We start from the raw sequence: 22069 nt of genomic DNA, 5'->3' as shown, positions 1-22069 counted from the left end.
TTGTTTCAGGCAAGTGATCCTGGCTACACCTGGATTGGGGGGAGGAGGACTTGGCAAAGTTTTTGTCCATAAGAACGTCACATTGCAATAGTGTGACTGTCACCCAGGTGCTTGGCAGGAGCACGGGCATGCTAACTCTCTGCACACTGGCCTGACCTCTTAACTTCACCTGCTCAGCCCGTGATTCTCCACGCTACAGCTACACAGCTGTTAGCGTCAGGGAGCAGCTGGAGAGACCTAGAAGGACTGGGGTAGACATTGCGAAGCTCCAGAACTTCGGAGCAGAAAATATTATGTCCTGGTTTTTAAGACTGCCTGATTTCAAATATTCTGTCACACAAGTTCACCAGTACCCCTCAGACCTAGTGTCCCAGTTTTTGGTTCGGTAAATGTGGTCTGTCTCAAAGGTAATGGGGAAGAGAGAGGCAGCTGTTCATTCATTCCAGTGTCTATGCGTGGGATGGGGGAGGGGCAGGGAGGAGCAGGAGAGTGGCCGAGATGGCCCCAGCTCGGGGCTGGAAACTTCCGTGAATCCGCGCAGTGTTACTGGCATCATCATAGCCCCACTTGCTCACCCACTTGCTCGCGCAATTCCACACTGGGAAGACTGACTGATATGTTGGCTTCCCTTTCAGCATCGCCCCACTGGTTCAACCGAAGGGATCCAAGGGCACGTATATGGGAAAGCAGTCTGCCACGGGAGCTTAAAAAGTGGGGCTAAGCAACTGGGTTCGGTGAGGGCGATTTCAGGCAGCTGGGAGGCAGACGTCAAGTTTTTTCCCTTGGGGATACGGGAAAGAGACTCCAGGTCCCCAAAGCAGCCCTAGAGCCAGTTCGGCCAACAATACCCTCCCCTAACAACACCCCCAGGAGTGGCGGTCGGTCCAGCCCCTAAGCGATCAGGCCACGGCCCCCGGCCCCGTACGTTCTCCTCCCAGCGTAGCCCGGCCCATCTCCCCACCCGAGGCTCCGCCCCTGATCCCTCCCTAGTTCAGCAGGCTCCGGAAAGGCGGCACCCGCGGACAGTTCGAGCTTCAGGGATGGATACGCTAACTGGACTACAAGTCCCAGCAGTTTATGGGCCCGCCCACGGGGGCGTGGCTACACCGGGCAGCGAATTGGGAGGAGCTCTGGCGCTCAGGCTAGGGAACGCGTGTGACCAATAGCCGGGCGGTTCTCGACGTGTGCCGATGGGGGCGGGGAGAAGCCCTCCGGGGCCCGAACAAAAGCCGGATCCCGGGCGGCTGCGGGTGGCTGGCGCGCTCCGGCTAGTGGACGTTAGGACAGGGCCTCTGTGGAGGGAGCGGTGCGCACGGACTTTCGGAGAGGTGAGTAGCGGGTGGATGCTTTTGTGGGAGGTCTCCCACCTGGCCTAGGAAATTCTTGCCTCCTTCCTTCAGCTCAGAACCGCCTCCACCGGTGCCGGCTGGGTGTTAAAGCGCCGTTCCTGCATCTACTTGGAAGTTTGGGGGGTCTTAGCTTTAGGTTATCCTTCGTCCGTAACACCGGCCAGCAGCCACGTGCAACTAACTCCCAACTCTTCCACTTTCCAGTTCCTGGGAGTTTGCACAGGCTTGCCGCCATCCTTCTCTTCCCTTCGCGGAACTGCATTGACTCTATGCTGGCGCTTCTCACCTCCTCCCGGGGCCAGTTATCGAGCCTCCTCGGGCTTTATCGGGCCACCTCTTGCCCCATCCGGTCCCCGCACCGGATGCGGAGGACGGGAAGTAGAGAAAGAGGTGGCCACTCACCCGACTCCGGCACCTCCAAGCCGGGCTCAGGCCCTTCCTCGTAGTTTTGTAGAGTTCACTGAGCCCCGCGCCGAAGTGAAGGGAGCGAGCCAGGCGTGCAGCCGCGGCGGGCCACGCGGGGTCGGCCTGCCCTAGGCTGCCCGAGGCCTGGCCTCGCCGCGAGGACCTGGCTGTAGAGTGGCGACGCCGGAAGGACCCTCCTGGCTCTGGAGGTGCCGTCGGGCCAAACCTCTAAGCGACAGATGGCCGGAGTGCCCGTCTGCCTCCCCACCCCTGACGCTGACACCGAGCTTGGCTGAAGCAAGCCCCTCAAAGGGCCAGAGGATGCTGCCGCCACCCTCCTGTTGGGCCTGGCAGAAGGCCAGTCTCCGTGCCTGCTGCCCTCTCCAACCTTGGCAGATACTGTGCAGTTCTAAGGAGTTAAGCCATTAGGTGGTCCCTGGCAGTCTGCCTGGGAAGAGGGTTCTGGAGAGGATGGTGAGGAGCAGTGCATAGCACAGTAACTTTGCTGTGTGTTTCAGCCAGCTCAGTTTATTGGATTTCTGAAATGTTGGGCGAGGGACAGCTAGCTGGTAGACCCCAGCTGACCGGATGGGCGATTTTCACCTCTTACAGAGCTTCTTAAACAGCTTAGGAGACTTTGATGGAAAGATCCCTCAGACACTGGGCAGCTGGTATGTCCACACCCCCGCTTCGGGCATTATATAGAGGACACTTGCAGAACTGCCCTCCCCTGTACTCCAGGATTGCCTGTTTCCTCAAAAAAGCCCAGTCTTACGGGTACTAACTTTAGAATGAGTACTTTCTGTTTCTCCCAGAGTGAGAACTTAAGTAGCATCCCCAGTGGTTCTGCACCGCTGGCTGTGTCCCAGCAAGTACATGCCTGGGGAACAGGCTCCTTTCTTTCATTCAGCCTTCCCTGTGGGCTGCTTCTGCCCTCGGTGGCTGCTGTACATGAGCTCAGTCCTGGGTCACATACCCTGTCTGCAGAAAACACCTCGTTCAGCTCATAGGTTCCTTCCTTGGAGAGAGAGAGAGAGAGAGAGAGTGTGAGTTTTTTTCATGTTCCTTGGCATGATTTCTCCCAAATGGTTTACGCGTTTACCTTTTATTAGGTAACAGTTTCTTAGGCCCCAAAGCCAACGCCTGGGGTCTCAGCTCTGCCCTGAAACCATTTGCTGCCAGTTTGAACAGCACATTCAGCTTCTGAGGAGGCAGCCGAAGACCTTGGGGCAGGGTGAGGGGGGGTGCGGGGGGGTCCTCCAACCAAGATTGGTAAACATCATAAGTCTTGTCACTAGAACAGTTTTTAACTGCAGGTCAGGGGCCATCGGATGTTAATCACTGTATGCACAGTCGGGGGACATGCACACTTTTCTGGGCTTTTCTTTGGGTGCCCAGACAAGCCTGAGACCTCACACAGGTTAAGGGCTGCTATCCCAGAGAGACGTCAGGACCCCACTGAATGTTTAAACTTGCCCCTTATGTCCACCCCGTTCACTTCCTGGTTTTGTGAGCCCTCTTAGTGCGTTGGTGAAAATGCAGAGGCGACCCCTTCCCTGCTTTTATTCTACCTTGTAAATTCTCTGCCTTGGCTTTGAGAGGGCTTGCCCCGCCTAAGCCAGAACGGTCTGGTGGCAAATCTCTTATTTTGGTAAGCTGGCACATCTTTTCCTGTATCGTCCCCCTGGTGTGTCTTCTCTCCCACCTTTTTCTGAGGACCTTACGGAGATGAGCTCTTGAATCTGAGATTTGGTCTGGTGCCCAAGAAAATTGCGACTTTTCAGCTACAGAAGGTCCCTTTTCTCACCCCGTCCTTTCTGAAGTTGGGTCACTGTCAGTTTTGGCAGGTGCCAGGTTTGGGGGACTGGTGTCCTAGGAGTGTCTGTCAGACTTCTCTCTGACGTAGAGGCTCAGCAGAGGGGCTTCCTTCCTCTCGGATTTCGTGATCACTGGTGCCCCATGTGTCTGAACTGCTGGGGGGGAGGGGGGTCAGAAATGGCCCCCTTCTTGCTCTGCTTGATCTGCCCTGGGCTGCACTCTGGGAGGGGGGCGGGGGCAGGTGCACCCATCTGGTTTCAGGACCAGTTTTTCTGGTCTGAGTCAGGAAGGTTGGGAAATGGGGCTGGAGTGGGAGGGGGTGGAGGACAGCGAGGCAGTGCGGCTGGCTGAGGCATCTCCTTCCGAAACTCACGTTGAGGTGGAGCTGGACGTCATGGGTGGGGGGAAGGGCAGAAAAGGGAATGTCTGCTTTGAGCCCCTTCCCTGCTATACCCCACTTTGGGCCAGACGCTAGACTGAATGCACCCATTGTGCCCAGCTGGAGACCCGCTGGGAGGCTGAGGGAGCCAGCCAAGCCAGGATTAGAACCTGAAGCTGCAGCCTGGCCATTTGGGAGGGAGGCGCAGAGTGGCCCCTGGCAGCGGAGACCGACCTTCCAGTGTGTATGCACCAGCCAGCTGCTCCCTGCCTCTGCTGTCCTTCACTTTCCCTCGCCTTGTCTCCTCCCGAGAATTCAACAGCTCCGGTTCTGGATCTTTGTGGGAGACGCAGGACGGACTTCGCCTCGTCTGGCCAAGCTCTAGCTCAGTGGCTTGATGTCCTTTCCTGCCCCTGTTCCTCTCCCCGCCTCATTCCTGTTACCACCCATGGGAGACAATGGGTGTGTCAGGACAAAAAGTGGTGGGAAGGGAAATGAAATTGTCGCACAGACCCCCCATCCTTTTTTTTTTTTACATGGCATATTCCTTTTAGAAATGGTCTTTTCTCTTGAGCTGAGGTGTGGGGTCTCCTGGGGACCAGGAGTAAGAAGGTTTGGGTTCGCATCTTGTGTCCCCTGCTAATTGGTTAGGCTTTTGGGGCAAGTTATTTTAACTCCTCTGAGCTTCTAGTTCTCATCTGAGAAACAGGGTTATGAATCTCGGTGCACCTCACAGGGCTCACAGAAGGTGAGCTTCTGTGTACATGTGGCTGAGGATGGCTTCTGCCTCTTCCCAGCCCCGGCTCAGTTAGAAGTGACCAGTGCAGGGTGGTCCCCAGGGAGGCCTCTGTTTTGCTCCAAATTAGCAGCTGGGTGACTCAGTGGGCCGGGTGGGTTGCACTGAAGGTCATAGTTCCCCCGCCTTGTGTTTGCTCTGAACTCGGCCGGGAGAAATGAGCTTTGAGATGACTCCTCCTCTTTGCTTCTCAGGGGGCTTGATCTGGCCAGAGGCTGGTTAAACTTCTTGGCCTGGCCTTCAGCTTGGTGGTGCGTGTAAGTGTGTAAAGGGGGAGAATCTGGGTGTGGGGAGACAAAACCTGTAGGGGGAGTGAGGCTGGCATTGCACAATTTGGCTGTGCTCCCCACAGGTAACCAAAGGGCATGTTTCGGTGTCTGTGCCCACCTCGGGTGGGACCAGTGCATAGGTTTGGGTCGTACCGCTGGTAAGCCGGGTCTCCCCCCACACCTGCCTCTGCTGTGGGGTGACCGTTGTCACGGGTGAGCCGATCTGCCTAGAGGGAGTGGACATAGGATGGAGGCCAAGAGTGCTAGGGGAAATGCCAGCTTTGTCTTTCTCTGCCGTCTTCCCTCTCCCACTGCTCCCCCATCCTCTGTGCTTGAGATCCCATCCCTCCTGCCGGGCAGCCCTTTTTCTCCCTCTTGAGAGGTGCTGAGATCGAGTTTTATTGTCTGGGGGTCCATGCCTGCCCTGCTGGAGAGCATAGGGCTTCCATTCCCCCCCCTTCTGACCAGCTCCTCTTCCCCCAACAGGCAGAGCAGGTCCCTCTGCAGCCATGTCGGCCAAGGCAATTTCAGAGCAGACGGGCAAAGAGCTCCTGTACAAGTACATCTGCACCACCTCGGCCATCCAGAACCGGTTCAAGTACGCCCGGGTCACCCCTGACACAGACTGGGCCCGCCTGCTGCAGGACCACCCCTGGCTGCTCAGCCAGGTGAGTTCGCCCCCCCATCCTGGGCCCTTCATCCAGGCCCAGGGTCCGAGGACAAGAAAGCACTCTGTTTGTTGGAGGTGTCCACGCGGGCCAGGTGAAGGCAGACTGCCCGCAGCGGTGGGCGGCATGCAGTGGGCTGAGCAGGGTTTGGGGTTCGGCTCCCCGAGTGTTGAGGTGCCCTGGCCGGGCATGCGGAGAGCATGGGTTTGGAACTGGACAAGTGCGTCCCAGTGGCAGCTGTCTGTCTATGAACCGTGTGGCCTGGACCGAAGCATTCTACCTCTCTGAGCTTCATGGGCACAACGCTCACCACGGGAGCTGTGCGGGTGAGCAGCAAGGTCTGGGAAGCAGTTAGCGTGCTGCCTGTCACTGGGTAGATGCCCAGTGACAAATAGGTGTGTGCCACCACCGCTGCCCCCACGCCCTCCAGTGGGGCACATCAAGAAGGTCAGGGCCATGAGCAAGTGTGGCGTTGTAGTTGACGTAGAACGGCTGATGGCCTGGGGTGGGGGCAGCCTGGCCTAGAGGCTGTTCCTCAGATCCGGGCAGGGCCACTGCTGGGCGGGCTCGGGAGCTTCAGGCTTCTTCGGCAGGGCCCAGAGCCCGGGACCAGAACCAAGGGTGGGGGTTCGGGGCTGCACGTTTCCTCCCACGAGGAGGCAGCCCAGCCGAAGAGGGAGCTGCCTCTGGAAGCAGTGAATGTCCCGGCACCGGGGGTCTACGAACAGTGGCTGGGGGCTGCTTGTTGGGCTTGTAGGCAGGGTTCAAGCCCAGGGGTGTGTTGACTAGATGACCTCTAAGGTCCATTGTCAACCCAAGGCTCTATATCTCTCTGTTCTTCCTTTTGGGGCATGGGCTGGTCCCTACTCTGAGCGTGAGGGAGACAAAATCTGCAGGTTAAACCTAAAGCTTATAGTCTATTGAAGTTAGGACACCACACGGGGGAGGGGAGGCAATCATGTATTCAGCAGGTGTCTGGGGAGCACCTGCTCTGTGCCGGGTCCCGTCTTGGGCGCAGGCAGTTCTAGATTCCTGGTTGTCAGAAGGAAGACGTGGGCTGAGACAGGTGAGGGCGGCTTCCACGAGCTGACCCTAAAGGAGGGGCGGGATCATTTCAGGGAGCGGAGCGGATTGGAAGCCACCTGGGCTATCGTGTGCTTCGGGCCCCCAAACCGTCCCCTCCGCCTCTGCCCTCTCTCTCCTTGTTCTAAATACAAACCCCTCCTGCTGCAGAGCTTGGTGGTCAAGCCAGACCAGTTGATCAAACGGCGTGGGAAGCTGGGCCTGGTTGGGGTCAACCTCACTCTGGATGAAGTCAAGGGCTGGCTGAAGCCACGGCTGGGGCAGGAAGCCACGGTGAGTCTGGTGGGGGGGTCGGGGGCCTTGCTGTGGGAGCTGCTCGATCGGCAGTGATTCCCACGGCTCGCCGCGCACCGGCCAGACTGCAGCCTGGGTCAGGCGGTAGGTAGTCCTGTGGTGCTGGCCGAGGCGGCCAGGCCGGCCTTGGGGCTCACGCCCAGCTCCCCCAGTTGGGGGAACGGCCAAGGAACCCCAGTACGATTCGAGAGCCAGGCGGAAGTGGTCTGCTTCTGTATTGGCAATCTGAGATGGGAATTCCCTTCTTTTCAATTTCCGGGAAGGGCGTATGGTAGCTTGTCATGACAGGCAGACCCTGGGCGGGGGTGGGGGGGGGCGGGGGGGAGAGTTGAAGAAGAGACGTGCAGAATCATTTGGGCAGAGGTGCGACTGGGCCGAGGCCTAGGAAGTGACAGTGCTCCTGAGGATTAAGTGTCCTTCTTGGCTTCTGGCTTGGTGATTAATCTCGGCTCTGTCGACGAGAGAGCTAAAGTGAAACGTGGCTCAGGAAGGCTAAGAGATGCTCAGAAATAAAACTGCATTTCTTCTCACCGCCACAGGGAACTGGAGGGCTGAAGGGAGGGGTGGGCAGGGGCTTGGCGTGGACCGGGGGGTGGGGGGGATGTGCCGTCCACACCTGGCTCTGCCCCGCCTGGGGCGACTGGACTGGGGGTGGCCGTTCTCTTCCTCGGCTGACCTGGAAGTTGAAGGAAGGTGGCAGTGGAGCCCCCTCCCTCTCTGACGGGGCTTTCTTAAACCAGCTCTTTGTGTTACTCCCCAGCTTCTGGCCCTCGTAGTAAAGAGGGTTCCTTGAGATCGTCCATGAGCCCGGGGGCTGAAGGATCTTGACCTTTGTGCTTCCAGGCTTCTGGGAAGAGGGCAGCAGGGCTGGGGCTGAACAGCGTCCCCGGGGAGGCCCTCGCGCTCTCCTCTCCAGCCATGGGGGGGGGTGTCAGGAGGTCGGAGCGAGCCGGCAGCAGCTTGGCCCAGGAGCGGCTCACTGCCTCCGATGGGTCACTGTCTGGTCTCTGACTCAGCAGTGACGCGGGCGGGTGGGGCTTCGGGACACACTGTGATGAAGAGCTGTCTCCTCAGCTGCCACCAGGGACCCACTTGAAGTGATTAGCTCCGCAGGCCTGTTGCGGTCAGCCGTGAAAGTCTGGGCAGAAAAGTGTGTCTGGTCAAGCTCTCACTCCCCTCTTGCCGCCCCCACCCCACCCGGCCCCGTGCCGGCCTCTCCTCCCGGGCTGGCTCTCCCAGCCCGAGCTCGGAGGTGGGGGGCCAGGATTAGTCTGAGCTCGTTCACTCCTGTGCCGGCTGGGAGGGAGACGACTCCTGATCCCTGTGCGTTCGGGGCCGGGGCGGTGTGGCAGCTCGTTTGTCACCCTCCGGAGGGGGCAGGGAAAGACTGCAAGGTCAGCAGCGCCTGTCGCAGCATGGCCGGCACTAGGGCAAGCAAGCGGGTGGGAGAGGGGCCCTTACGAGGACCTCTGCGGCCTCGGGCAGTGGTTCCCCCCTTTTCATCTCGTGGCACACGCAGACTACTGAAACTCTGAAACACGCCCAAATCTATTTCTTTGCCGATCTGACAGAAAAAAAATAGGTATCGTTTTGATTCATTCACACTAGATGGCTATTGCTCGTTGTAGTGGGTGTTGTCATTTTTTCATCTGACAGTCGAAGGGAAAAGAGGTCAGTGTCCCTGACGAAGTAGTCAGGCACTGTGCGTTTGAAACATGCCTGCGGGGCGGCAGTTGAAAGGTACTGGACAAGGGTCTGTGGTTTCCAGAAGAGTCTCTCTTTGCTGAGCGTCGCGGAGGCAGTGCTGGGGCTGCACCTCCGGTGAGGTGAGGCGGAGGGAGCAGAGGCAGGTGCCGCCTCCCTCGGACTGTCCGCCTGAGCTTTGCCTCCCCCGTCTCTGCAGGTGGGCAAGGCCAAGGGCTTCCTCAAGAACTTCCTGATTGAGCCCTTTGTTCCGCACAGTCAGGTAGGTGTGAGGTGGCTCCAGGCTGGGCCTCCCCTCTCCTCCCACCCTCGCATGATGAAAGGGGAGCTCACACTGCTGGAGAAAAGTCAAAGGCACCAGAGTCCAGCAAGCTGTGCGGAAGAAGGCCTGGGGGGGCCCGCGAAGCAGGGGGTCCGGAGGTGCAGGAAAGGGCGCTGGTGGCTTCCCAGTGCGGAGATGAGAAGGGCCTGAAGGCAGGGCCCCTCCCCCTAGACCAGGTCGGGCCGGCTCAGCCTGGACTGTCACCCAGCGAGGCCACGGCCTCTCTCTCCTCTCGTGCCCCAGAGGGAGGTGGTAGACAGGTCTCCCCGGTGAATGTTCTCCACGGGCTTTAGAAACGAGACTGCAGGGGCCGGCCCCCCACCCCCCTTCCCGCTCAGTGCCCCCGCCCCCACCCACGTGGCGCTCTCCTTCCCTGCAAGGCGGAGGAGTTCTACGTCTGCATCTACGCTGCCCGGGAAGGGGACTACGTCCTGTTCCACCACGAAGGCGGGGTGGACGTGGGCGACGTGGACGCCAAAGCGAAGAAGCTGCTCGTCGGGGTGGACAAGAAGCTGAGCCCCGAGGACATCAAGAAGCACCTGTTGGTCCACGCCCCCGAAGACAAGAAAGAGTTGAGTGAGAGGGTCCGCGGCCACGCGGTTGGGGGGAGGGGAGTAGGGACGGCCGGCGGGCTCTGGGCACAGCAGGGAGAGCAGAGTGGTCGCCCCTGTCTGGGTGGGAGGTACACAGGCAGCCGCCCCCGCCCCCCGCCGGTCCCCAGGAGGGGAACTGGCTGGCTCAGACTGAAATATGCCGTCCGCGTCCCGCGCCTCGCCCCTGTCTGGCTGGCGCCTCCTCCGCTGGCTGCCCGCCTGACAGCTCCTTTCCGCCTCAGTGGCTGAAGAGTGATGCCCAGGGAGCGGGCTTGGCGGAGGCGAGCAGGGGGGTCGGCGGGGGGTCGGGATGGCGGGACGTGCAGCTGTCAGGGGCAGCGCCAGTGCTGTTGAGCCTGCTCATCGAGGGATGGGTCATCTCTCTCTCTCTCCCTCCCTGTTTAGGATTCTGGCCAGTTTTATCTCCGGCCTCTTCAATTTCTACGAGGATCTCTACTTCACGTACCTCGAGATCAACCCCCTGGGTAACTGCAAGGGTGGGGCAGGGTGCCAGTGCCGGTAGGGACGCGGCTCCTCCGAGTAGAGGACCGGCTCATCCCAGCAGAGGACTGGGCCTCCGTGTGCGGAGGGGGCGGGGCAGGCAGGCAGGTGTGCGTGGGCAGAGGGGTCTCCGGGCTCACTGAGTGCAGGCCTCTGTTGCTGAGCTCCCAGAAGACCGTGAGTAGTAGTCCTCTTTCACCAGCTCCAGCGTCTTCCTTCGGCCCTGACTTGTTCTGTGATGGGGAAGTCCTGCGTGCTCTGAGGCTGTTCCCCCAGCAGCGGGGCTGCCTCTGCACTCGCCTGACCCTCCGGGCCCTCCTCCTTGCCCCCCTATGCCCTCGGAGGCGCTCCCTGCGGGGGAGTTGGTCAATCATTGATCCCCAAGGTCTGGAAGCCTCGGCCGAGCCTGTCAGGCAGGGGAAGGCGGTCGGTGGCGTGATCTGGCTGTGGCCAGGGCTTCTCAGGGCAAAGTCCTGGTTCCAGACCCAGCTGGGGATCCAGCCGTTCTAATGGACCAGATGGTTCTGTGCTGACTTAATTAGCTAAATGGCCCTGGGGGAAAGGGAAGATGGATGTCCAGTGAGGCGGCAGTAAAGGCAGCCTGCTGGCCGGGGCCCCGCGCCCCCGCGCAGCCTCCCGACTCCCCTGCGCACCCCCTGACGGTGAGGCTTCCCCCAGCCTGCACCTTTGCATGTTTTTTTTTTAATGGCGGGGTCCTGGATGGGTAAATGGTTAGATAATTAAGGTACATTGTGTAGCGTTTTATGAAACGTTTAAAAATTGCATAGCAGCTAAAACAGACTTTCCTATCATATTACCTGTAGGTCAGGGTGGAGGGAAGTGGTCTTAAAGGATCTGTTTTTCCTTTGGTGGGGGAACGCCAAGTCTCCACGAGAATTGTTCTGGTCTCTCGCTCAGCGAGGAAGCCACGAGGCCCGTGTGGGGCCCGGACCCTGTGGGAGTGGTGTGTGGGAGGTCTGGGTGGCGGGGGGGGCGGGGGATCACCTCTGCCCGGGGCAGGTGTCTGACGGCCTCCGCCTTTCTCGCAGTGGTGACCAAAGGCGGCGTCTACGTCCTTGACTTGGCGGCCAAGGTGGATGCCACTGCGGACTACATCTGCAAAGTGAAGTGGGGCGACATAGAGTTCCCTCCCCCCTTCGGGCGAGAGGCTTATCCAGAGGTAAGGCCGCCACGGGGTGGGGGATGGAGAGCGATGGGGGGGGGGGCAGGTGACTAATCTCGGATGAGCGTTTGGCCCCCCGTGGGCGGTGTGTTTGGCAGGGAAAGGAAGGTCGAGAGCCATTTAATTTTCTTAAAACCCATGGGGGGCTGGGGGTAGGAGTCAGCCAAGGCTCTGAATCCTGGCCAGAAATCCTTTTAGACATCTCTCTCAATCAACCTCCCTGGGCTCTTAGCTTGATTTGTTGCTTCTGGATAATTCCGAATGGCTCCCCCTAATTTGTCAGGAAGGTAGTTCTGCCTGTCACTTGCTGAGCATTTTAATTGCTCCTTTCCACCCCATCCTGTCTGAGGTCCTCACAGCAGAATCGGGCCTGGGTGACGTGACGTAACCCCGGCCAAGGAATGTGTCTGGGCGGGGGGAGGGGTGGGACCCAGGGAGGGGGGGAGGGTTGCGTCATCTAGGCGACCAGTGTTTGCAGGAGGTGCCCGTGAGAAACAGTGACACGGCAGGGCTTGGGACTTGGGCAGAGAGCCCAGGACTTGAAGTCCTAGAAAGGAGTTGGGAAGTTTGTCCCCAGGGGGTGACAGTGGCAGTGGGTGGTTTCAGGGCGTGCAGATGCCATTGTGATTTGTCCCAGGCACGTAAGGTCCCACATGGCCTCTCCTCCCTGGCCGTCCTAAAGCAGCTGAGCACCTCTTTGTACGTCTCCAGGGAAAGGGGAGGGGAGGGGCCTGAGGACCTGGGACGCTGGCGAAGGGGGTGTCTCCAGAGCCCACCCATGTCTGTGGTCTGGTCCCCAGGAAGCCTACATTGCAGACCTGGATGCCAAAAGTGGGGCGAGCCTGAAGCTGACCTTGCTGAACCCCAAAGGGAGGATCTGGACCATGGTGGCGGGAGGCGGTGCCTCTGTCGTATACAGGTGACTTGAGGGGGCTGCTGGCGGGGTGCCAGGCAGGTCCACAGGTGTGTGGCCTGGGTCAGGTGCTTCACCTCTAGATGTCTCCAGTTCCTCGCTTGGTGCAGAGCAGGAATCGTGGGGCGTGCCGGAGGGGTCCATGCACCCTCCCATTTGCTACAAAAGGAGGTTATTTTTTTTTAAAGATTTTATTTATTTATTTTTAGAGAGGGAAGGGAGGGAGAAAGAAAGAGAGAGAGAAACATCAATGTGGGGTTGCTGGGGGTCATGTCCTGCAACCCAGGAATGTGCCCTGACTGGGAATCGAACCTGCGACACTTTGGTTCGCAGCCTGCACTCAATCCGCTGAGCTACGCCAGCCAGGGCTAAAAAGATGTTATTTTGATTAGTGTAAGTTTTTGGCATTAGTGATGTGGGTTCCACGTAAGGGCACAAAACACACAGAAGACAAACCAGAAAGTGAGTGTTGCCGCACCACCCCCCACGCACCAGGTCACCACAGTGACCCCTTCGCTGTGGGTGCTCTTGGGCGTTCCAGCGCCTGTGGAAATGTGCGCGTCCCTTCACACTCCGTAGAGGTGTTGGGATCCTAGTCCACGCCCTTTGGTCATTGGTGGTTTTCCACTTGAGGCCCAGCAGACCTCTGCTCCTTTCGGGGCTGCGATTGGCCGGCCACACTCCCGTCCGAGCCTGGCTGGGCTTCCCTCTGGCTGCAGCACTTCCCGAGGGGCAGCCCAGCAGAGACTCCAGGAAGGTGCATCGTTTTTTTTTGTGTGGGGCGGTGCTCTTTGTCCGCTCCACGCACCGTTGCCGTCAGTCCGGGGCCGGAGGTGGCAGCCCTGCGCTGGCGGAGTGCCCTGCCCAGGGGAGCCCGATGCGGCACTGTTAACCTTCGAGTGGGGCCTGTGTGGGGCTCAGGGTCCCAGGTCCGAGGAGTCAGGTCCGTAGTGGGACCTCAGGGCTTCGGGGGTGTCTGCGTGTCCTCCCAGGCACCAGGCCGCCGTCCTCTGCTGCTCCAGTCGGAGCCAGCGCTGACTTGCGTGTCTCCCTGGCAGTGACACCATCTGCGACCTGGGGGGCGTCAACGAGCTGGCGAACTACGGGGAGTACTCGGGCGCCCCCAGCGAGCAGCAGACCTATGACTACGCCAAGACGATCCTGTCCCTCATGACCCGCGAGAAGCACCCCGAAGGTGAGGCACACACGCTTCTTTCTCGGGGTGGCCCCGAGGTTGCGCCCGGTCCTTTGCAGCCCAGGGCCGGTCACTTAACTTCCGGGCCCCAGGTCCCCCTGCGGTGCCGTGGGCAGTGACGGCGTCTCAGAGGGGGATCTTGAGAAGCTGAGGAGGCGGCTTAAAGCCCCGTGAGCAGGGTGCGAGGGTGGCGGCGAGCCGTGTGCTCTCTCTGGCTGGTGTAAACTCGGCCCGTAGGCGTTTATTGCCCGCCTGTGCCATTCCACTGTCGGCGACTACGCATACCGGTCACCCTACCCAGAGCCAGGTGGAGCGAGGTTCCCGCCAGGGGTGCCCAGAAACCAAGCTGGGTCTCTGGACGGCCGTCTAGGCGTTACGTGTGGATTCTGTGGGTTCGGAGTAACGGCCTGCTCCATGGTGTGGGGGGTGGAGAGTGGAGCTGATGAGCCTGAGCGTCATCAGGAGAGACCAGCCTGTGTCCCCCACCTCTGCACTGACGCCTCCTGACAGCCGGCGGACCCTCGCTCAGAGGAGAGGACCCTCAGTCGGCTGGTCTGGTAAGACGCTCACGTCCGCCTTTCTAACCCTGTCCTGATGTCTCTCTCACTCCGAACCCAGGCAAGATCCTCATCATTGGAGGCAGCATCGCGAACTTCACCAACGTGGCCGCCACGTTCAAGGTAACCAGCTGCAGCGACTGTGCGGTTTCTGGGGAGCATGGGGGAACCCGGGAAGGGGGGTTCTCACAAAGCAAGGCTTAGGAAGAAGCAAGTTCCCGTGAATCACCCAGTCCCGACAGAGGTCCCTCGTGGGGGAAGCAGAAAACCCTGGGGCAGGTCCGGACCTGAGGCCATGTCTCTGGGCGGGCAGCCGGCACTCACTGGGCCGGGATGTCACTCTCCCGTCTGCGGTGTGGGGAGGGGGCGGGGAGCTGCCATCCCCCTTTCGGGACCGGTCCTCAAAGAACTGTGTCTTGGAGGACCCTCATTCTCAGCCCTCCGTTGTGGGGCTCTGGGTTCTCTGCAGCTGCTGCTGGTCTTTCGTCCCTCACTCTCCAGTCCCTTCCCCAAAAGGTCAGAGGGAGGAAACCGTTCCGATAGTCTGGGGCTCCTGCTCACCCAGCCAGGGGCTGTCAGCCGGGGTCCCTGGACACGGTCAGGGCCACGGGCACACAGCTTTAAAGTGTGGCTGCTGGTCAACTAGGATGGCAGAGCTGACCTGTTTCAGGAATTGGTCCCCTCAAGCAGCCACCTCAGGAGGCCATTTATTACTCCCCGCCGCCAGGGGCTCATGGAAGCCGTTCATGGGGATGCGCCCTGTCTGGTGCTTTTAAGTAGGTGGTGAGAGTATTGAATAAATAAACGTCAGTCTTTTTTTTTTTTAAGATTGTATTTATTTATTTTTAGAGAGGGAAGGGAGAGAGAGAGAAACATCAATGTGCAGTTGCTGGGGGTCATGGCCTGCAACCCAGGCATGTACCCTGACTGGGAATCGAACCTGCGACACTTGGTTCGCAGCCCGCGCTCAATCCACTGAGCTACGCCAGCCAGGGCAATAAATGTCAGTCTTGGAAGTCTGCGCTCTCAAGTTGTGGAGGACCAGGCCCCGTCAGTCCTGCCCGAAACAGGTCGTCCCTGATGGGACCTGACTCCGCGGACAAATCTGAAATGGGTCAACTCTCCAAGCTTTGTCGCAGCTTCGAGCAGCCCCACAATAAAGCCGGCATGGCTGTTGAGGCTGTTGAGGGCGGGTGGGGTCCGGAGCAGGGACTGGGTAAAGCCCTGGGTGGCAGCAGTTAGACTCCTGGCTCAGTGGGCCAGCCCCATGTCTGTGGAAACGCACTGGGTGCGCACCTGCATGTTCTCTGAAGTTCCCAATGTCGGTCCTCAGCGTGAGGGCTGCTCCTACGTCTTGAGGAAGCTCTTACGGGACATGGACGTTGAACTTGTCTGTGCCTCGCTGCCCGTGAGAACTCTTGGGTAGGGCCCCAGCATAGATCGCTCCCCTCACCCCAGACTGCAGTGAGATGACAGAATGACTGTGGATGGGACAAGAGAGGGACCAGCAAAGTCTCACCGGTACTGGGAGCCCCCAGCACCCCGTTTGTTGAGGGGTGGCACGCCTGGGTACTCCAGATTCTCATCCCAGCGTCTTCACGAGTGATCGCAGGTACCAGGCCTTGGGGCAGCTTGTGCGTAGCCCAGACCACACACGTAAAACTCTCAGCCGCCGGGGCTTGTCAAAAGAAGCAGCCATGTGCCATGCGCCCCGGAATGTCTGTTTGTCACGGTTACAGGTCATTGATTTGCGGCTGCCTCGTTTTTAGTCACCTGCCTGTCTGTGCCTTCGTGCTTCCAGGGCATCGTGAGGGCGATTCGGGATTACCAGGGCCCGCTGAAGGAGCACGAGGTCACCGTCTTCGTCCGAAGAGGGGGCCCCAACTATCAGGAGGGCTTGCGGGTGATGGGAGAAGTTGGTAAGATGGGGACCGTTTCTCTCCCTCCCGCCCCGAGTGTCACGGCCTGCTTCCTTGGGGGTCCTTCCGTGCTCCTCCACCGCCCTCCCGGGGTGCGGGGCCTGCCCCCGCTTCTGTTTCCTGCCCTTGGGCGTGGACCGGTCCTGAGCTTCCGAGTGGGCAGGGAAGCGTGTGCGTTTCACAAGTGCTTGCGGAGCACCTGCTCCGTGCCGGGCACGGCGGGTGCAGCCACACACCCGGCACGCGACGGCCGGCCGGCCAGCCAGCCAGCCAGCCAAGCCCTCGTGCGGTTAAGAACGTTGACTGCGAAGTCAGGTCGCGTGTTGTGCATGAGAAGGACAGAGCAGGTGCAGGGACAGTGTGGGTGTGTCGGGGGGGGGCAGGGGCGGGTTTTTGTGGGGTGATCAGAGAATGCTGGACTGAAAAGGTGGCTTTGGGCCAAGGACCTGGAGGAGAGGAGGGCACTGCTCATTGGTGACTGTCTGCAGAGGAAAGGGCAAGTTCGGGACCTGCCGGGGGGGGGGGGGGCAGGCTAGTGTGTGCAGGCCCGCTGGGGGTGGCCCAGGGAGGGGCCGAGGGGGCAAGGGGCAGGGTTTGAGAGACGGGGCACCGAGGCGACCGGCGCAGACGTGTGGGGCTAGCGCAGGACCCTGGGTCGGCAGCTGTGGGAGACCCGGCCGCAGGAGAGACGCGGCTTGCCTTGAGTTGGAAGGGTTGTTTTAGTTGCTGGGTGCACAGCGGACAGAGGGCAGCCAGGGCAGAAGCAGGGGGCGCGCTCACGAGGCGGTGGCGGAGTCCAGCTCCGCGGTGCCTGGATGTGGGGGAGGAGGGCGCTGGTGGAGCAGCAGAGCCCGGGGAGAAGCGGGCGTGGCATCTGTTTCGGTCTCCTTTGCCCCTCCCAGGCTCAGAGTGGCTCCTGCAGGTTCACAAGTCGTCAGACTCCGTCCGAGCTTTCGAGAAGCCTGGGCCCCTAGGCAGGACCGACATCAGGCTGCCCTGAGCTGACTGAGCCTGAAATACTGAGATACGTGCACTCTGTGACCAGCAGCTTCGGTCCTGAGTGGACCGCGGCCCCCATTGCTCAGTGTGTGTGTGGCAGGGGTCCCAGTGAGGTGCCAGAGGGGTGACGGACGTGAGGTGTTCGTGCTCAGTGAGTGTGTTCTCTGACTGGAGAGGCAAACGCTGTGCATTTTCCCGTTTTTCCAAATCTGGTGTCCATGGCAAACACCAAACCCGCCTCAGTCAGTCGAAGCACTGCCGAATTCTAGTTCCCCCCAAATGTGAGTGCCTGCCGCGGGCCCAGCCTCCAGTACGTTGCAGAATGTCACTGGGTCGTGGTCGGAACATCGAACCAGTGAACAGTCGGTGGAACAGGATGCTGTCAGGAAGGGCTCTACCGAGGGCCAAGCAAGCGGGCTGGGGGGCGGGGGCGGGGCGCTGTCAAGGTCGTTGGGAGGAGGCGCTCGGGCTGAATGACGAGAACAGCTGGGTGATGAGACCTGGGCAAGGGCGCTCCTTGTGGAGCGGGAGGGGGGCCAGTGCTTAGGGACAGTGGCCAGGCCGGGGGGCCGGAGCGTGAGGTCGAGGGGGTTGGAGGGCCGGGATCCAGGCTGTGCACGGGCGGAGCGCGGGCCGATGATGCGTCTGGGTCCCTGGGGAGTGTCAGCAGAGCTGCTCTCACTCAGTCATCAGGAATCCGTGGGGCGACGAAGATAGGACAGCTGGCGTGGGCCACTGGTCTTGCACAGGAAGTGCCAGGCCTTAGGCAGGACCCCAGGGGACCTTTGCGGAGTCGCGTGGGCTCAGGCACCGATCCGAGCACTTGAATGGTGGACTCTCTTCCCCCCTCCGCAGGGAAGACCACTGGGATCCCCATCCACGTGTTCGGCACCGAGACTCACATGACGGCCATCGTGGGCATGGCCCTGGGCCACCGGCCCATCCCCAATCAGCCGCCCACAGCTGCCCACACCGCAAACTTCCTGCTCAACGCCAGTGGGAGCACGTCGGTAGGTGCCAGCCGGCCGGCCTTGTCAGCCCCTCACACCCCCATCCCACGTGGGACATGGTGCCCCTCTCCTGTGCCATTTGGGGACATGGGGGGGAGGTAGTATGTAGTTGGTTTCATGATCTCTGCCAGTTTTTTTCTGTGCCAGTCAAGGCAGAATAATGGGTAGAAGCCCGGGGTTGTTGAAGTGAGACCTGAGTTCAAATCCTGCCGAAGGAGGTACCTAGGCAGTTGCCATGCCTGCCCAGAGCCCTGGTTTGCTCACCTGGGCAGGGAGGCGGCACTGATTCTTGCCTCGGGAGGCGGCTGGAGTCGCACTGGTGGACACCGCTTGTAAAGAGCAGTGCAATATGCTTTGGGTCCTCAAGAACCAGTGGCCCTTGTTGCCAGCTGCGACCCGTGACTTTGACTCCCTCTCCTTGTCTCACCGCAGACGCCAGCCCCCAGCAGGACTGCGTCTTTCTCTGAGTCCAGGGCCGACGAGGTGGCGCCTGCGAAGAAGGCCAAGCCCGCTGTGCCCCAAGGTAACTCCCAGCGGCTTCGGACCTTCCCTGTGCCCCTCCCCTTCCTGGGCCGCACGAGGTGATGGTAGGCATTCAGGCTTTGCTGCAGGAGCGGGCGTGGGGCGTGGGAACAGCCCTGAGGATGCTCCGAGCCTTCCCCATGGCTCTCCTGGTGCCGAGAACCCAGCCGGGCCCGGGTCGTCTCACTCCTCGCTTTCTTCTCCTCTACCCCCTTACCTCTCCTGCGTGTGGGTGGGGCTGAGCAGGACAGGCAGGTTGCGGAGGAGACAGGGTCACACAAATTCCAGGAGGTGGGAAGGTCTCCCAGACTCTGCTCCCAAGTGGAGGGCGGAGCGAGCTCCCGTACAGCGGCAGTTCCTGCCCACCCCCATCCTGGGGCTCCTACGAAGACACCGCCTTCCGGAGCCTCCCCCCTGCCCCCCCCTGCCCCCAAGGACACGTGCTGTCTGTTCTTCACCTGCCTTGTCTCCCCCTCCTCTGATTCGTCCAAGGCGGGCGCCCCGCCAGCCAGCCCTGGCTGCCGGCGAGCAGTAACGGCTCTAGTCACAGCTGGGCTGGCTGGTGTGGCCTGTGCACCCTCTTCCCGGTGTGGGCAGAACGTGCCCGCGGCGTTTTGTGAAGCAGGGACACTGGCTCCAGGCCCCCGAGTTGGAAGCCACTGCCGGGTAGTCCCCAAACCCACAGCACCCGGTGACAGGTCCCACCCATCTCAGCCTGACCCTTGTGAGCCTTGTGGGGACGAGGGCTGGTGGAAAGAGGCTGGGACCAGGCCGGCTGTCCCTTCAGAGGGCCTGGGGCAGTTCGGTGGTGAGGGCACCCCCCAGGCCTTCATGTTCCTCCCGCCCCTCTCTCTGCCCCCTTTGGTCCTTCGCTCTCTCTTGCTTTTGCTCTGCCGACGGGTGCTGTCTTCTCTTTTGCCGGCTTGACTCCTGTCTGTTGCGGAACAGACGTGAGACGGTGAGGGCGTCCGCCCCGCCAGGCTTGTCCGTGGGACCCTGCCCTTTTCCCACCCTCTCCCTCCAAAGCCTCCGGCCATCAGCAGGTCACTCAGTTGCCTTGGTCATTTTCTTTGACAGATTCAGTCCCAAGTCCAAGACCCCTGCAAGGTAGGATGCCCCTGCCCTTCCCAAATCTGCGTGTGGCTTGTTAGTGGGGTTCAGTCTTGCCGTTTGCTGCGTTTCCCCTCCCCAGCGGGGTGCAGTGTTGTCTGGTACATTCCGTCCCTGCCTCGCTCGCTCGCTGTGGCCTTGCTCCCAAGTCCTGGTCTTCGCGCCCCCTCCCTCCCCACGCCTGCTTAGTTCAAGCCCCCACTCGGTGCTCTCCTGGCCGTGTGGCAGTCTCTGGCTCCAGACTCGGGGGGTGCAGGGGCGAAGAGCCAGACCCACAGCCTTTGGAGAGTGGAGTGGTGCCGAGGAGGGAGGGTCCTCCTGGGAAGGGGGGAGCCATGGAAACTGGAGAGGGAGTGGCAGAGCACAGTGGAGGAGGGAGGAGGAGAGCCACGGACCACCCAGTTCTCGTCTGCATCTCACAATGTCTTCCTTCACTTTCCCCACCTCCCGGCTTTATCCCAGAGCCCCCAGTGCCAGGGACAGGTTCAGATTTCTCTGGGACTTGGCTGGAAGACGGGATAGAGGAGGAGGAGAGGGAGAGAAACCCGGAAAGGTGCCGTCGAAGGGGCCTGGGCTTTGGTGTCTGAAGTCCCTGCTGAGGACAGTGTGCAGTGCACCCGCGCACACAGAACACACCTGCTCGCCTTGTCAAAGCATCAGGGCTTTGTTTAACTTGACATTCGTTCGCAGCATGGGAGATTTCACTCGGGGGGAGGGGAGTCTTCTGACGATGTGTGACGACCCCTGTCCCCGCTCAGGGGAGGGGAAGGGATGACCAGGCAGGGTTGCTTGTGTCCCTCCGGAAGGGCCGGGAGTGCAGCTGCTCCTGGACTGTCTGGCAGGATTCACTGTTTCCTGAAAGGCACGACCTGAGGCTGAGCCCCGGGCCAAGCGCAGGGGCCGCTCCAGTGCTCCGGGCGCTCGAGCGCTCTCCCAGCGCAGGGACTGCCAGTCCACAGCCGAGCTGAGAAGTGGGTGGGGAGAGACAGCTGGTATCAGAGTGGGCCCCTCCCTGTCCACGGGTCTAGAGGAGCAGCCTAGTGGGGGGGCTCTTAGCCCCAGCAGGTTTCTTGTGGGGTCAGGGGTGGCTCCTCACTGCTGGGGGGCCGAGGATTGCCCCCATCGGCTTTGGCTCCTCTCTGTCGGAGGAGGTGAGCACCCCGGTTCTGCCCCTTTCGTGCTGGAGGTGAGCGGGTTTGCAGAGACTGCAGGCTTCGTCCTGACTTCTGCGGCCTCCTGGGCGGACAGGCGTGCGCGTGTGCGCAGGTCGTGCGTGGACTCGGGCGGGCAGTGGCAGGGCTTATCTTCCTTCTCCTCTCTTGCGCACCCGAGCCGTAATCCTGGCTCAGACGCCAGGTGACCTAGGATCTCAGTCATCTGGCAGCCCCGGGCTTCAGTGTCCTACTTGCTCGGGTGGCTTCCCTTGTTCCGGCATCTCATGCCTCGTCAGAGCCCAGACGGGCCCAGTGACAGTAAATCCCAGGCGTTTGCAGCGTCAGGAGCCTGTGTCACTGCTGCAATGGAAGAGGCGGGCCTGTGGGGATGAGCAGCCTGTCTGCCTTGGGAAAGGGATCTCCTAAATCCGTTGAATCAGATCTTGAACTCGGTTAGCCAAATCTGTGTTAGCACAGTAGGTTAATGAATGCCAGATGCCACTGGGCTGGGTGCTCTGTCCCCCCCCGGAGCCGAGAACCTCCCCTGAGGGCCACCTTCCTGCTCGGGACTTGCAGGGCAGGGAGGGTGAGCTCAGCGCCTGCAGGGCGGCCAAGGAGCCTTTCCCTTCGAGGCTGAGGAGTCCACTTCTGCCAGATGCTTCCTTCCGTTCCTTTCTTTTGCCCCTTCCCCCTTTCCTGCTGGCTGGAGAGCCCACCGAGGAGCATTGTCCTGAGGAGCATTGTCCTGAGCGGGGAAGGGCCGCCTGGTCGGGGGAGGAGGCCAGAAGGAGAGTAGCGTGCTGTCCCCACCTCGCCCGGGCCAGGGCCAGGGCCGGAACCTCCGTTAAAGATAAAGCTGAGCAGACCTCTCCCCGGGGCCCTGGCTGACCCAGAATCCTGCGGAGTCAGACCCTGACCCCACGTGGTTTATGTCCAGATTTCGACCGGTGATAAGGGTTGTCGGAGAGTTGTATGAGGGGGAGACCCCCCAGAAACAGAACTTATTTATTAAAAAAAATAGTGTATTCTTATGCGTTTACACTTCAGTCACCTTCATAGTGCTCTCCATTCGATACGATACACCTATTGAGGCGTTTTTCCCACGGCTCAAAGCAGTTCTTGAACTCACTGATTTGGATGCCTTTTAGTGCTTCTGCTGTTTTTTGTTTCGCCTCTTCTACAACTGTAAAATGTTTCCCTCTGATGGCTTTTCATCCTGGGAAACAATAAAAAGTCACTTGAGAGAGATCCGGTGAACAGGGTGGGTGGGGCACAGGGGTCAGGCCGTGTTGGGTCAAAAACTGCTGAACACTCGGTGCTGTGTGG

General features: G+C 60.4%; 1 protein-coding gene across 4 annotated transcripts in view; it reads left to right on the top strand.

Annotated features, from left to right (window-relative positions):
- The first annotated feature begins 1174 nt into the window (after nt 1-1174).
- Nucleotides 1175-22069, top strand: part of ACLY (ATP citrate lyase) — a 40206-nt gene continuing 19311 nt past the window's right edge. Inside the window, exons 1-14 of one of the 4 annotated variants that reach the window (XM_045836460.1) lie at nt 1175-1332; nt 5503-5684; nt 6918-7040; nt 8965-9027; nt 9468-9658; nt 10086-10165; nt 11231-11361; nt 12165-12283; nt 13336-13472; nt 14091-14152; nt 15831-15948; nt 17803-17957; nt 18390-18480; nt 19557-19586. In XM_045836460.1, the coding sequence (XP_045692416.1) occupies nt 1191-1332; nt 5503-5684; nt 6918-7040; nt 8965-9027; nt 9468-9658; nt 10086-10165; nt 11231-11361; nt 12165-12283; nt 13336-13472; nt 14091-14152; nt 15831-15948; nt 17803-17957; nt 18390-18480; nt 19557-19586 (1624 nt within the window). In that variant the 5' untranslated portion in view covers nt 1175-1190. The remainder of the gene's footprint in view (nt 1333-5502; nt 5685-6917; nt 7041-8964; nt 9028-9467; nt 9659-10085; nt 10166-11230; nt 11362-12164; nt 12284-13335; nt 13473-14090; nt 14153-15830; nt 15949-17802; nt 17958-18389; nt 18481-19556; nt 19587-22069) is intronic. The other 3 variants (XM_045836458.1, XM_045836461.1, XM_045836459.1) reach the window with 3 other exon arrangements.

Source organism: Phyllostomus hastatus, unplaced genomic scaffold, assembly GCF_019186645.2.
Source record: "Phyllostomus hastatus isolate PE091 unplaced genomic scaffold, TTU_PhHast_1.1 phas_contig_210, whole genome shotgun sequence".
Classification (NCBI taxonomy): Eukaryota; Metazoa; Chordata; class Mammalia; order Chiroptera; family Phyllostomidae; genus Phyllostomus; species Phyllostomus hastatus.
This window is presented reverse-complemented; position numbering and strand designations above follow the sequence as displayed.